At 45.1% G+C, this 15,870-nt stretch overlaps 1 protein-coding gene across 1 annotated transcript in view; it reads right to left on the bottom strand.

Moving 5' to 3' along the window:
* The window catches only part of SLC9C2 (solute carrier family 9 member C2 (putative)), a 56,916-nt gene that overhangs the window by 8,816 nt on the left and 32,230 nt on the right, over positions 1–15,870 (bottom strand). The window contains exons 17-23 of the mRNA XM_006907908.3: positions 15,630–15,779; positions 11,945–11,996; positions 9,746–9,894; positions 7,542–7,667; positions 6,882–6,980; positions 3,927–4,094; positions 2,736–2,867 (exon numbers count right to left, since the gene is read on the bottom strand). Of these exons, the coding sequence (XP_006907970.2) occupies positions 2,736–2,867; positions 3,927–4,094; positions 6,882–6,980; positions 7,542–7,667; positions 9,746–9,894; positions 11,945–11,996; positions 15,630–15,779 (876 nt within the window). The remainder of the gene's footprint in view (positions 1–2,735; positions 2,868–3,926; positions 4,095–6,881; positions 6,981–7,541; positions 7,668–9,745; positions 9,895–11,944; positions 11,997–15,629; positions 15,780–15,870) is intronic.

Here is a 15,870-nt window from a genome sequence, read left to right as displayed (position 1 = left end):
CATTCAGTATGACCGATGACCTTGTAAACTAGGGAAATGGAGATGCAGACGCGCATAGAGGAAACTCGTGGGAGGGTGAAGACAGCCCTGGCAGGCCGAGGAGGAGGCCCCGCCAGGCTCCCCCGCACCCCCTGCGGGAACCGACCCTGCTGCCGGCGCGTTCACTGCCGATTTCCAGCCTCAAGAACCCCGACGGCAAACTCGCGCTGTTTGAGCCGCTCAGTTTGTAGTGCTTTGTTATGGCAGCCGCCGCAAACTAATGCGCAAACTAATGCGGGAGCTTAGCGTCCACCCCGCCCAGCACCCAGACGCCCTCCGCTCAGCGCGCCCTGATGGCTCCCGCCACAGGAAGTGCACGATCACGTGACCCGGGCCTCTGACCTTGGTGCTGACAGGCGAATCGAACACTTATTCACCGAGGGCACCGAAAGCCTCGAGGGCACCCCGGCCCAGCGGAGGCACCAAAAACAGAAGAAAATTAACCAACGTCCAGAATTTTGCAACCAGAAGATCTAACGAAGAAGCAGTTTTGGTTTTTAAATGCATGTGAATTGTGAGTTCTGTGGTTTAGAGAAGGGATCAAGGCACAATTTTATTAGCGTGCGGGGTATCTGAAGTGTCTTAACTGGCTAGTTCTTTAATGAAAAAAGATTAGAAAGAAACGAACCAACGTTAAATCGAGATTCTCTGGGGAGTAAAGTTGGGGTAGGAAGTTATTATTTTCTTACGTACTTGTATTTTCTAATTTGTACAATGAACATGAGTTGTTTGTGAATTTAGAAAAACAATAAAAGGATAGTCACCTTACTAGAGTCCAGTCTCACGGCACACAGCATGGTTGTGACCTACTATTCCTAAGACTCACATCACTAGACTCTAAACTTGCCATAATTCTCACGAACAGGCAAGGAGGAAGGGAGAGAGAAGACACTGATTCTCCTTGGCCTCCTGCTAAATTTTTCCTGAAAAAGATTATTGCCACATAGTAAAAGAAATATAACTGCCTTACTATGACATGCCAATTTTTTTTTTAACTTAAATTTTTTAGAGCAGTTAGGTTCACAGCAAAATTGAGAGGAAGGTACAGAGATGTCCCATATATCTCCTGTCCCCACACAAGCACGGCCTCCCCATTATTCGCACACCCTGTCAGAGGGCACATTTGTCACAATGAACCTGCACTGACTCGTCCAAATCACCCAGAGTCCACAGTTCCCATGAGGGTCCACCCCCGGTGGTGTACATCCTATGGGTTTGGACAAGAGTGTAACGGCATATGTCCACCATTGTAATGTCATACAAAGTGTTTTCGCAGCCCTAAAAATCCTCTGTTCTCCACCCATTCGTTCCTTCCTCACCCCAACTCCTAGCAAAAAGTAACTCCTCCATTTACTGTCTCCACAGTTTCGCCTTTTCCAGAATGTCCTACAGCTGGAATCACGCAGTATTACGTAGCCATTTCAGATCGGCTTCTTTCACTTGGTGATAGGTGTTTAAGTTTCCTCATGTCTTTTCACGGCTTGACAGCTCATTTCTCTTTGGCGCTGAGTAACATTCCACTGTCTGGATGGGCCACCGCTCGTCTACCCACTCGCCTACTCAAGGGCATCGTGTTTGCTTCCACGTGCTGGCAACTGCATGTAAAGCTGCTGCAAGCAGCCATGTACAGGTTTTTGCGTGGACATAAGTTTTCAGCTCTTCTGGGTGAATACCAAGGAGCGTATTCACTGCTGGATTGAATAGTAAGAATATGTTTGGTTTTGTAAAAATTGCCAAACTGCCTCCCAAAGTGGTGGCACCATTTGGCATTCCCATCAGCAGTGACTGAGAGTCTCCGTGTCAGCATTTGGCGATGTCGCCGGTGTTCTGGACACCAATTTAATAGGTGTGCCGTGGTGTCTCGTTGATGTTTTCATTTGCCTTTCCTTGATGATATATAATGTGGACCAACTTTTCATATGCCTATTTGGTGAAATGTCGGTTAAGATATTTGGCCCATTTTTAAATGGGGTTGTTTGTTTCCTTATTGTTCAGTTTTAAGACTTCTCTGAATATTTTAGATAACAGTCCTCTCTCAGATGTGTCTTCTGCAAACATTTTCTCCCAGTCTGCAGTTTGTCTTCTTATTCTCTTTGAGATGTGCTAATTTTTAAATCCAATATTCACATCCATTTTCTTAATTCAGTGAATATTGCTGAACTTCAGGTCTGTCACTTCCCCTAATTCCTGACTCAGAATAAGGGCTCAAGTGATTAGTAAATAGGATATAAATATGACACTGAAAATTATGCCAGTCCAAGAACAGACTTGAACCACTACGTTTTGGAGAGGAAGTTCCTAGAAGAGGCTCAGTTAACTCAGTAAAGATTTTGAAAAGGCAGCAGATTCATATTAATGTGGGTAGATAGAGTAGAATATAATGAACACCAGCTGAGTGTTCATTAACTCATTCTGATTACTGCTACGCTTGGTTCTTAAGGATATACCTATTTAATATTTTCTGAATCTATTTTTTTGTTAAGGGATGACTGTGGGTAGCCTGGGAAAATTAGCTGTGACGAGAGGACTGACAGCCTGCAGGAAGTCAGGAGAAGGCGGTGGTTAAAATTCTAGAATCTCATTTTCGAAGATCAGACACAAGCCTCCTTTCTGTCTTTGTCACAAAAATATGAACTGCACTTTGTAAAAAAGCACAGTAAACAAAATTTCGCTTCTATATTAATCATGTAACTTACCTCATCGATGAGAGCGGATTCAAAATACTGGTGGGCAGTAGCGAGAGCAAGCTTTAGCCATATCTTATATTCCAGGGATGGCCAGAAGACGTCAAAGCCTTCATACAGATCCTCCAGGGAGATGAAGCAGGCCTGAAATCGCAAAGAGTCACGCAGGGAGCTGATTCGGAACTAGACTACAAGACCCTCCGAAAACAAGACGCCTGCAGATTTAATCTTCATCAAACGTCTTAGAAAAACTGACTATAAAGCTCCGTATAATTATGATACTGTGCCATTTAAAAGCAATGTATTATTGGAAAAGCTGTCCACTGTGTGTGAGATAATACTATTTACAGTCTAATTAAAGCTACAGGCTTACTAATAGGCCAGGAAAATCTATATCAGTCAATAGCTCTGATAAAGGACATGGCTCATGAGCCCAGGATTCAGAAACTAAGCCCTATGAACGTCTCTATTTGTATTGCCACAGTAGGTAAAGTGGCCTCATGCATAGTATTTGTTCTCAAACTGCTTACCTGAATAAGGAAGACTATGCTTTCAGAATTCAAACTAAATGACCTTAAGTGAATTAAATTCAGCCTTCCGACTAAATAAATCCAAGCCTTCTATCTTCTTCCAGAAACGCGATGCTATGAGCCTGACGAATCGACGTTCCCTCGGCCCGCACAGCCCTAGCTCTCTGTCCCTGCTCTGCTGCATCTAAAAGCCCCCGAAGCGGGAGAATTCTTTGTGAGCGGGAACTTTGGCGCATTTCTGTTTGAGTCCCCTGCAGCTCGTGGAACATCAGGCCGCCTATTCTTACTGAGCAAGTGAAAAAGAGCAAGAAAGGGAGTTTAAAAACACGAGAGTTCTTTTAAAAACTGCTCTCGTAATGGTGGCCGTGTATAGAGCCAGGCACCTTACACAGCTATTTTCCCAATCTCCGCAACATCAAAAGTTAGATAGTCTCTCTTTTAATCAGCGCAGACACAAAGACTCAAAGAGGTTACTCTCGCTCCAGACCCCACAGCCGAGATGGGACACACTGAGTCTGCCTTCTGTCAGCTTGTCTACCTGCTTGCTTCACGGCGGCCGGTTGGGTGACTAAATAAGACATCAGCTCTCAAAGGAAGAAAACATGCTGCCTTCCCTACCAACGTGAGGAAGAGTTAACTAATAGCCCACCAGCTGGACGCACCCGTTTCTGACCTGCAAGATGGTTTCGCAGATGGCGGTATACTCAAATTCACGCTTAAGCAGACAGCTCAGCTCTCCGATTATGTCCCCGCAAGTGCAGTACTCCGTGAACGTGGTTTTGGACTCTCTGTCAGGCCGGAGGCTGCTGTCTATTCCAAAGGTAGGAGGTGAACTGTGCAGCTGCAAAGGGCCAAGGGAAATCCACGATTAAAACCCCTCGACCCGACCCTGTTAGCACAGCGGAAGGGGAGGGTCTTCGTGAGTAACTTTCAGGTGTGAGTCAGGCTTCCTCACAAGCAGGTTACTTTCCAGGTGTGAGTCAGGCTTCCTCACAATCACGGTTACTTTCACGTTTCAACTCCCCAAGGCAAAGAATGTTTCCAAGCTTACGCTTTAGAAACGCCCCCATCTACCACTTTCTGCTTGAACATTTCTGATATAAAAAAAATCCCACCGAAAGTAGTAATTGCAACCTGCAACTAATACAATCTCCCTCTTGAGTCTAGTAGGTATTTTTATCATAGTGGACTAGCACCTCGGGTGGAAAATAAAAATAAAAATAAAAATAAAAAGACCTCTCGATTGCATGGATGCAGAAATCAGACGTCATGAATGAACACGCCACCAAACCAAGCCACGAGTTCCGTAAAAGCCTCGTCTCCCTTTAAGATGCTTCAGAATAGTTCCCATGAGACAGTCAGAGGAAGAGTTTTAGGGTTAACACATGATGGCTGAGCTCCTTCATGAACAGAGCTGGTAGGCATGGGTAGGGGGAGAAGAAAGGCATCAGACTTCAGGAGGACGCCACAGGAATCAACCAGAAGGATCACGGAATTGTCCAGAAAGCTCAGCGGTAAACATCAAAGAGGAAAGCAGTTGTTCACTGCTTTTTTTTGGAAACATGGGGTTGCGGAAGAAGTGACTATGAAAGCTGCTCTCTCCCCTGGGCCCGGTGTCCAGACTTTCGAGGGCGTTCATGCTGCCAGAGTACTTAGACATTTTTTTAAATTTGATTTTGAATGAAGTTCAAAGGCCCTTTGAGCGAAGAAAAATGCCTCTGCTCTTTATAAATCGAGGGAGAAGACAGCACCTTGCGACAGGCAGTTCTAGAGAAATCCTCCCAAGATTCCCATCTCTCTGTTATTCCGTCACACACTAATCGAGGTACTGCTGCGAAGGGGCTTCGCTGATGGAATTAGGGTTGGTAATCAGCTGATCTTAAAGAGATGATTCTGGATTGTCTTTCCTGGTGGGCCCAGTGTAATCACGCGAGCCCTCCATAGCAGAAAAGGAAGTGGTGTCAGTCGGAGAGAGGCGACATTGTGGGAAGGACTGAACGTGCCTTCGCTCTGGGACGTGAGTGCCTGCCTGCAAGGACCAAAGAGCTCTAGGAGCTAAACGCAGGCCCCGCAGAGAAGCAGAGACATCTGTCCTGCGGCTGGAAGGATGTTAGCCGCAGCTTCAGCAAGCCTGGAAATGGATTCTGGCCCCAGAGTCTCCTTTTGATTTTGGCCTTATGAGACTCAAACGGAGAAACTAGCTTAGCCCATAGGACATCCTGACGACAGAGCTGCGACATAAGAAATCTAAGCTGCTAAATCGGTGACGATTCGTTGTGGCACGGACGGAACATTTGATGTGGTGCTAACAGAACATCTTCGGCGGAAAGGCCACCGGACTTATAGTTTAAGAAGCCCTCTCTAGACCAGCCACTGCAGGATTTTAAGAGTCTGATTTGACATATTTCATAAACATTGGTAGCGGTATATTTCTGTTATGATTCTAATGGGAACATAGCACAATGGCTCAGCACGTGGATTCTAAGGAGCTGCTAAGAACACGGACCCTGGAGGCAGACTCCATGGGTTCACAGCCCTCCTTGACCTCTTATTACGTGCCCTTCGGGACAAGTGAATTGATTTCTCTGTGCATCAGTTGTTACAAGGATTAAATGTCATAACGTGCTGCCATTCTCGACCACCCTTTTACGAATCACAGTCCACCTCTCCCGCTCTCCATCACCTCTAAGATACTATCTATTTAACGTATTTATTTTGTTCATTGTCCCATCGCTTTCTGTGCCTCTACTAGAAAGTAAAGTCTAAGAAGGCAGGGATTTGTGTGTTTTATCAATTCTGTGTCTAGATTGAACTATTGTCTGCTGCGTGGCAGTAATAAAGTAAATATTTGTTGAATGAATGAGTGAATGAATGACTGAATGAATGAAAAATAGCAGACACTTATTAAGGGCTATACTTGTGTTAGTCAGCTTTATATGTTTATTATAATAGTTTATTTCCATAATCAGTTTTGATATTTTTAAGGTCTGAAACACCCATTCCAAAAAAGGAGCAAGCCAGATACACTATTTGTGTTACTGTAAGGGTTTGTCACTTGTAACCGTCATCTAGGATCTAAGAATATTTGGATCAGAGCTGGGGCTCACCCCTGTAATAATTCAGCTACTAGCATTTGGATTCTGATGGATTCCTGTCCCCATCACTCCGCTGACATCTTTCTCTCTTTCTCTGGTCACCAAAAGCCTCCTATCAGTCAAATTAAAAGTCATGTTTTTGATCCTCATCCTGTTCGGCCTCTGAGAGGATGCGACATTGCGGCCCAGTTCCTCGTTCGCGACTCTCGTTTTATTTTTTTGAGGCGAGTAACTGGACCACTCCTAATACTGGGTTCCTTAATCGAACACCATGGAAAAGACTCCTTCCTCCCAGGACTGCTGTGAGGAGTAAGTGACGACTAGGAAAGCACTTCGTAAAAGGGGAAGAACCTTCTAGATGTTCGGTGTTATCACTGGCTCTCAGTGGCAGTGTTCGCTCTGGGCAGAAATGGTTTCATTTGGAAAAGAGAATATGTTAAAAATTGGAAACTTTCTTGTTTCCTAAATTTCTCCTAATGTTATAATTACATATTGCGAAACACATTTTCAGTAAAGAATACATAGTCCCTTACGATTGCCATTCCTGAAATAATTAAGTAGATTCCTTGTGGCGTTTCACCTTCTGTACAAATGACATCTCCATAGTCGAAATAGGCAAGCTGAGCTTTTTCCTGAAAAAGAAAAGAAAGAGTCAACATAAAAGCATCATAGTCTACTTTTCTAAATCAAAACAAGATTTTAAAGTGAAAATGGCCTTCGAGTAGGTAGCTTTAAAACACAAACTACATTCTCTGGTTTGTTAAGGAATTGTAACGTGCTAACATAACCTTATTCACCTTTAGGAAGAAAGGAACAAGCAAGCAAACTATAGACTTCGTGACTGGCTCCCGGTACAGTGACTGATAGAAACACCCAATAAATGCGAGGTTGGGTAGCTATTTGTAATACACGGTGGTAAGTCCTATGTGATAATGACATATGAGACAGGGAGGGACAGGACGTTCTGGAAAAATCCAGAAAGGCCACACGACAGTGTCTTGGGTGTCCAGGGAAGACTTTACAGAAGAAAGAACAGCTAAGCCAAAGAATGATGAGCCGAAGACCCCTCAGGGCAGAGGGTTCGATATATGTGAAGACCCAGGAGCAATGAGAATATCTTGCATCGGGGAGTAGAAACAATGAAAAATAAGTATCGTCAAATCTGAGGTCAGAAAATAGGACAGAAACTTTACCTTGAAGAACTCAATGAGAACATCTTTATTTTCCAGCCAAACAATATTATGAAGATATTTGTCGGGAGTAGGGGGCGGGATTGCCATTGGAAAGTTATTCAGTGCTTTTATTTTCGAAAGCAGCACCTAAAAAAAAAACAACAAACAATCAACATAAGGGTGAGCAGATCCTGTAACAGGAAAGGAACATTAGGTAAAAAGTAAGGAAATCTAAATAAACTATTGTTATGCAAATTTAACCTTGATTATTGACTCAGAGCTTCTCTCACCCGATTTAAATTATCCTCTAACCTTTTGTGGCCCCTGTTCTCCCCTTATTACTATTTTCACTGATATACTATCTCATGTTCAATTTATCAGCTTTGTAATCCTGTTAACACTTACATTCTGCCCTGTCTTAATCTCAAATTTTCTAAACTTCACAGTTGATTACTATATGATTTAATGCCATACTCTTTCAAATTTTCTTCACATGTATTTTGATTTGCTTCTCTAAGCCTTTTTAACTTCAGGGATACAGTTCTAGTTTTGTGGCGTCTGAGAAGCCTTCCCTGGCTTCCCCCACCAGATAATCACTTGCCTGCCTTTTTCCCGTGCCATCTCCGACAGGTTTGTCTTGTGGAACTCATGGCATTGCAGTATTATTTTTACTTATGTGTCTCACCCTCCATGTTAGGTAACATTTGTTGACTGGATGAATAAATAACTAAATAAAAGAATGAGGATGAAGAGCCTGTGGACTTTGGGGTCAGTGTTATATTCATTAATTATCCCAATCTCCTCAAGAGTCCATAACACATAGTAAGAATCCAACATGTATTTATGTAATTAAATTGAATAGACTTACTTAGCTCCTTATGACCTGGGGTTGATAATTATATTTCTTTGACTGATGACTGATATGCATGCAATTAGTAACTGCTGAATGATTGTTTACCCATCACCTTTCTAAACAAACCTAGGAGAAAAATAAGTCTGTCTCCTCATAAAGGCTATGTGGATATCGAGCATTCAGCTGAATCTTATGTAGCCTTCAAAATGATAAATGAAAAAATACAGAAACACGAAACACAACGCTTAGAGTTGTAACTTGAAGAATATTCCAAAGCAGCCCTTCTCTTCCCTCTCGCCCACGGGCAGAAATCATGCTCCCCACTGCCTCCTTCACCGTGATGTTATAGAGACTCAGGAGACGGAGCCACTGAGGGGAAAGCTGGCCTGTCCCACGCTCCCTCCCCTTCTGGGCCATGGAGGTGAGACTGTCCGGGAAATGGCCAGAAGCCCAGAGCATGGTGGCCTGTGGCTGGGCGCAGCCAACAGCAAGGACAAACATGTGATGCCCAGGAGCAGCTTATCAGCGAGCGTCGCGGACGGAACGTAGGACCAGAACTTCCATTAGCTGAAGCAGACAGACCCTTGTGTAGGAGGAAGAACATTCTTATTTGCACAAATACAGTCTAGATGGTAAAAGTGATAGAGTGGAAGGATTAAACATTAAACATTTTTCCCCTCCGGCTTACGTTCCTAATTTTTTTGGCAAATACATTTATAATCATTCAAAAGTCCATTTATCAGCTAACTGGTTGGGGTGTCTTCTCTGCTCCTCCCTTCTCAGAGCGGCCCCCTCCCTGACCCCCACCAACACACACACATAGACACACACATATACACACAGACACACACAACAGAGACACAGGGACACACACACACATATGCGCACACAGGCTGGTCCCCTCCCTACACACTAACATCACAGGCCTCCCGCCCGCCTCGCCACGGCTGTGAGAACTGGGAAGCATCGTCCTCCAGTTGACAGAGAAGCAGAAGAATCTAGCGAGTTTGTAGAGAAAGCCAAAAGGCCACCCTGATAGGAACAGAAGAATCTGGAACACTTTCTGGGATCCTGTTTGAGTCCCTTCCTGAAGCCTGGTCACATGGTCTGGCTACCGTGGGTTCTGTAAGGTCCACATAACAAACCCTCCAATGCCATTTCTTTGTTAAATCTAGCCCAGGTTAGTTTCTGTCACTTGCAACCAGGTACAGAGTTTGGACATGGAGTGCACCAGTAGCACAGGTGCTGATGGCCACCGGCATTAACCAAGGCTGCGGGCAACTTAGAGGTGACACTGAGGTTAGTCACCCGTTTTCCAGCCTCCTCCGCTCGCTGCACTCCGCGAAAGCTGTAGAGGAAGCTGCTGTGTTACCTTATTCATCTCCATGCCTTCGTGCTTATCAATAATGCCCCTCGACCAAAGGAAGGTGAGGTTCTTCAGAGCCTTGGCGATCACGGTCCGGATCGCCTGCCTGGTCTTCAAAGCGATGACGACATCGCGGCCCTCATGCTCTATGAGTCCTGGACGAAGAAAACCGCCCGTCAGCCAACAGCGTGATAAGCACAGTGGAAACGCATCTCGGTACGACAGTCTGTCATCGCCAGAGCATTTACGCGATAGCCTTTCATTCCTGGTTCATACAGAACTTGTGGGGCCGCAAGGACCAGTTATTTTTGTCTCCATTTTATGGGTGAGAAAACTGAAATCTGGCTCCCCTTGCCAGCCGGGAGAAAATCGCCCCGTCTGCCGTATTCCCACGGTATCCCTCCCGCCTCCATCATGGCAGGTGACAGGCACTACGACTATTTTTACTTGTCTCGTCCTCCACATCACGCCATTTTTGTTGCCCCTGGACTTTGGCTGCTGGGTCTTTCTGAGATCAAATCCCACATTTTTTCCTCTTTCGTGAACATGAGAGGTCACAGATGGGACTGGGAGTCAAGGCTAAACCCAGACCCGTTTCATTGTTGTGACCCTAAACATCTGGAAGGGACTCGACCGTTTATTGAACTGAAATGGGCTGACCGGTCAATTCCACATGTTCGCCGGAGGCAAAAAGGGAACCGTGATCGAGTGAGCTGGTGTTGGTGTCAGGTACCCCTGGGCTGGCTGTCTCGCCCACCACGTACCGGCCACGTGACCTCAGGCAAGTTAACGTTCCTAACCCTCAGTTTCTTCATCTATAAATGATGATGATAACAGTACCTGCCTCACAGCGTGGTAATCGGCATTAAATGACATGATGCATATAAAGCTGTTAACGCTGGCAACCAGGGTTCAGTCACCAGCTGCAGGGACCACATGGGACAGGCCCTCCCTTTTACAGGACGGAACCAGGAAAACTCCGCAGTGTTCTGTACTAGCCCAGCATAAGGCAGGACAGCAGCTCATAGGCACCTAATCTTTAAAAGCATGGAAATAAAAATCTGCCCATAAGCAAATGGCCGCCATGGGCCCTGGATTTCCTAAGACGGTGCCAAATTACTCTGGCCTATTGTCTCCAAAGCTCGAATTTCATGCATTAGACCGTGTTCTTTGTACTTTGATTTGGAAAAGTATTCTCCTCCTAAATCCACAGGGCATCTTATAACAGGGCTATGAATGCAAAGTGGTTTTACTTTATTTCTCTGATTAAGAGCCCAAGCATTGCTGGGCTCTCTACCGCCCACTTTTCACACACCGAAAGCCTGGCCACGGACCCCGTGTTAGGGAAACAGATCCAAGAAGCTTTGTAGAAAACCCTAGGGCCCCTGCTGTGTGCTCCGGCTCAAGCAGAGTGACCTCGGATGCTCAAGAAACGACAGACCTTTGCAGCTTCACACTCCTAAGTATCCTTGCAAACAAAGTAAAAGGAAAAAGAAAAAAAACACCTTTTCATAAAGGTGATCTTCGCATGTCTCTTTCTCACGACCCTAAGGAATCCGGTCCTGCCACCTTAATACACTCCGCACACTCCTCATCCTTCCCCCTGTGATCCCGTAGCATCTCGTAGGACTTCTCACTTTCTGCAGTTATCTACCGATCCTCTCATACCCGCCGCCAGGCTCCACACCTTTTGCCCACCTGTCCCATAACAGGTGTTCGATAAATGCTTGTTGGATGAGCGGACGGATGGATGAGTAATTGAATGGAAGCACGGACTTGTCTTCCTTTGGTTAAACTATGGAACGGTGGGTCCTAGAGCAAATAAGCCTGCAACATCGCTGGAGGCGAAAACGACAGACCTGGGGCCGTGCTCGCCTCGGCACAGCCTGAGAAGGCAGGTTCTCTGGCAAAGGCAATAATGCTGGGGAGAGAGAAGGCGGCTGCAGGACAAGAGGAAGGCCGAAGATGGGAGGGAGCGACTCCGTATCAGAAGCTGTAGGCTGGAGTCCACGGGAGCCGAGCAGGGCCGGCGAGGACGGGACGTTGGGGACAGCACTCATTCGCAGGGTCACCGGGAGTCGGAGCCAACTCAACAGCACGTAAAACACACACACACACGCACACACACACGCACACACACACACACGCACACACGCACACACACACACGGTGTGATTTCAGGAAATGAGACACTCAACCACCTACCTAGTTCTTTGACAGCATCTCGTTTGTTGGTTTCCAAAATTTCATATAATTTCTGTAAAAAGTTAAGAAAAACAATTTGTCATTTCACCGAGTGCATTTCTGGCTTTGAAATCGGAGGGGGAACAAGTACAGTAGCAGAAGTTTCACTGAGGCTATGATTCGGGGGAGATACTTGGCTGGATTCTTCTCGCTGCTTTCCCCATGCTCACTCTCAACGCTACGAGGAAAGTTTGTGCAGTCAGTCGCTCACATAACTACTGTGCCTAAGGTTTCTCAGAGAACGCGAGGGTGCAGTCCACGTGCACCCAGGAGGGTCCCAAAGATAGAGCCCCAGTAGTGGGGGCCCAACTGAGCACCTCTTTGGGGGCCAGTCTGTTGGGAGCACAGAAACAGTGGAATGATGAGAAAATACAGTGTCAGGTAGTTATGTTTCCTAGGATAACTCCTGATATAATTGAAGAAATAGCTCCATTTCAGGCTCTCCATGGGGCTTACTCTCTAGCCTAGAGTCTTCTGGAGCTTGCACTTGGACCGAACAATGACAGTCCCCTAGGATGGTCAGATACAGGGGCCTGGAATTCCACAACCAGAAAATGCACGGCACTGTGCCACGGAACAACTGGATTGTTGTCTAAAGTTTAAGCAGTTAAAGTTTTTGTTATTGTTTTTGGTTGAGAATAATCACGTGTAATAAATCTCTCATCGTGAACACAGTTTTGATTAAATTGTTTCTTCTCACGCGATAGCATCGAATCCACATTGAGAAGGTGTCAAATTGTTAGCCTGCCCACAGCAGCCACGTGCCGTGGCCCAACCCAGCTTACGTAGGTGCCGTGAGAGCAGCTAAGCCCTCTTCATACCAAACCGGACCCCGAGAACACTCTGTAAAACTGCTATGAAATGACCTTGCACAAGACAGCGTAGGAACGGACTCCTGCCGCTCTCCGATAGAAACGCCAAGGGGAATCATTTCATCTCTTACACTTCGCGACAACTGCCCCCAAACCGCCATCCTGGCTCCAAACTCCGCAAAACGCCTTCATGACTCCCCCCCGCCAGCGCCTGTGTTTCTGCTCTTCCTGTTTCTGAAATCTTTTCTCTTATGAATAGCTCTATGATGTTTGTACCAAAGATCAATCTAGGCTTTCGGCAGTTGTTTTAACTTTCTTCTCCAATATTCGAAGCCAATCAGCAGGATAAAATTCTGTTGCACATTAATATTCGACCCAATAATCAATACTCCTTTGATAAATCCAGATAACGTTTCTCTAGCGGATCTATAAAGTTAGCATGAGAATGTCAGATGCCTTCCTAAAATTCAGGTGCACCCTTCCTACAGTGGTCCCAGGAGTTAAAGTCACTGTTGGATTAAAAATCATGAGTCCCACTTGGGCTGAGAAAATACCCTTCAGCTCTTAATACTGTTCAATTTAGACCCTCATCTGCACATATGAAAATATAATCCCAAATCACCAAACACTGAGTGGGAAAAAAAAAACAGAATGGAGGAACCAAACACAAAACAAGAATGAACCTTAAGGAAGCGTAACTAACACAGGAAACACAAATCGTTTAAATAAAGAGATTCAAGAGAATATCGCATTTGAAAAACAAGGGCGGGGGGAGGGGGGTAACGGTTGCTATGAAGAAGCAAAAGAGGCAATCACGGTTCCTGGAGACCGAAAAAGTATCCGAAAAGAAAAAAAGAAACGTTAACAGATGGGCCGAATGGCAGAAGGGCGCAGCTGAAGACCGCATCAGTAACTTGTAAAAACCGCGCTGAGGGCTTCTCACTGCAAAGAAGAAAGAGTTGAAAGTTATGAGGAGAACTTGAAACAGGGACTAAATCCAGAAAATCGGAAATCCGTTTTAAATGGCCGCAAAAGGAGGAAATAGAAACAACAGAGGCGAGGGAATAATCAAAGGAAGGATGGAAGGAAGACAGCGAGCTTCAGTGATAAAGGCTCCACCAAGTGCTGCACTGGGTAAAAAGAAAATTTCAATCACAGTGTGCTAGACACATCCTGGTGAAATTTCAGAACTCCAAGGATAAAGAGAAAATTCTAAAAGCCTCTCAATGGAGAGGGAAAAAAAGTCACCTACAAAAGCAAAAATAAAATCAGACCTATCAGCCACGCTGGAGACAGAGGGGCAGTGTGCTCAAGAAACTGGTTTTGGAGCATCAAACCATCAATCACGAGAGCGAAATTAAAAGATTTTTGGACATGTAAGTCCACACGTCCTGTGGAAAAAAATTGATCTGGCATAATCCAGCGTCATAGAAAGGAAAGTAGGAAGGAGACTCACGTGGGTCTCCGGAAAGAGCGGCTCAGGAGTAAAACCTAAAGAAAGATAGTTAAAAAAAAAAAATCAACGCATTTGACTGTTTCACTTAGAAGAGTCTCATTCAAGAAGTAAATGTTTAATGACATCGGATCATATTTCCTTTGTTACAGATTGAATCAAATGATTGCTTCTACAGTGAATAATATTTGTAAAATCAATACACGGTAAAGGTTGATCTTTGGTTTTCTATGCAGAGAGTCACCTGTTGAAAAGAATGAAGACTCAATTACGCTTACGGAATAAAATGGGCACGTTATAACTTTTTCTTGTGAAAATAATAGCTCTAAAAATTTAAGACGGGGAGAAAAAGAAAAGGTTCAAGGAGAGGAACATCCCAATCTCCTTATGCTTCATGGCAGGGAGTACTGTTAAGGCTGCCTAGAAATAACAAGCCAAGAATTAAATACCTATGCATATTATTAAAATTACGGCAAGCAGTAGAGGAAGTCCGCACGGGAATGAGGATGAGGCTGTGTCTCTGGGAAGTGGCAGAGTGGATGGAGGGCTGGCAGGGGGCACTTTTACTTCATTATTTTCAAGTTGTACCATTACGCATGATGATTTTTTTACCATCTTTTTGGTGTTCTCCCCTCTCTCCCCACACACACACACACACACACACACACACAAAAACACATTTGGAGTCACAGCCTTCCACCCACGCCATGCAGAGGCCACTGAATGCTCTTAAGCAAAAAAAAAATCATATATGACATGTAAAACAGCCCTTTTAGGAACATTCCTCTGCTGAATCACCGTCACCTGGAGTGGACAGACTGGCTAGCAGGTGACTCGCTCCATCTCCGAGTTCCTAGCATGCTCACGTCCTCAGCTCCCCATTCGGTACTTACCTCATTCTGCCTGGAAATCAGGAGATAAAAAGTAAATACACAAATGCCCGCATCCGTCCACTCCCCAGTGCCAGCATTTCCAGTTTTCTTGCCAAACCTTTGTTCTCTCTCCGTCTTTCTTCCTCACCACTTCTGACCTACTTTCTCTCGGAGGCCTTGTTCCGGCCTCAATGCCTGCTTGAGGCTTTTCCCAAGTGTCCTCCCTTAGGGAGTGTTACCCAGACAGACAGAATCTCTTCTCTGTAGTCAGAAAATACAAAGAGTAGATTTTCTTCTTTGAAGATCATAAATGAGTTTGATCCTAAGTAGCTGAAATTTAAGGAGCAGAGACTATTCTCAGCAGCGCCTTGAGTAACACAATAAACAACTGAACCCCTTCCCCTGCTATAATTTATCTGTCGGGCCAAATACATGTAGAAAAGGTCTCGAAAGAAACGAACCTGCCGAAGTGATTTTTCTCTCCCGAAGGACCAGTGTCCGTCTCTCACCTGATATATGGATTCTCGGTCAGAAATTTGTTGTATTAAAAATTTGGTGTCCTCCTGACTTTTGACATAGCCTCTTGTAATACTGTACATCAAGCTGAGGCGCTTATTGATCTGCACATCTGCAATTTTTTTCAGAAATGGTATTATTATCTGGAATGATGGAGAGAGAGAAAACGGAAGGTCCCATGAGGAGAAGCACTCTCTAAGGCAGGATTCTCAAAGTGTCGTCCCTGGACCAGCG

This window comes from Pteropus alecto, unplaced genomic scaffold (genome assembly GCF_000325575.1).
Source record: "Pteropus alecto unplaced genomic scaffold, ASM32557v1 scaffold101, whole genome shotgun sequence".
Lineage (NCBI taxonomy): Eukaryota > Metazoa > Chordata > Mammalia > Chiroptera > Pteropodidae > Pteropus > Pteropus alecto.
The sequence above is the reverse complement of the archived record's forward strand: the minus strand, read 5'-3'. Positions and strand labels throughout refer to the sequence as shown.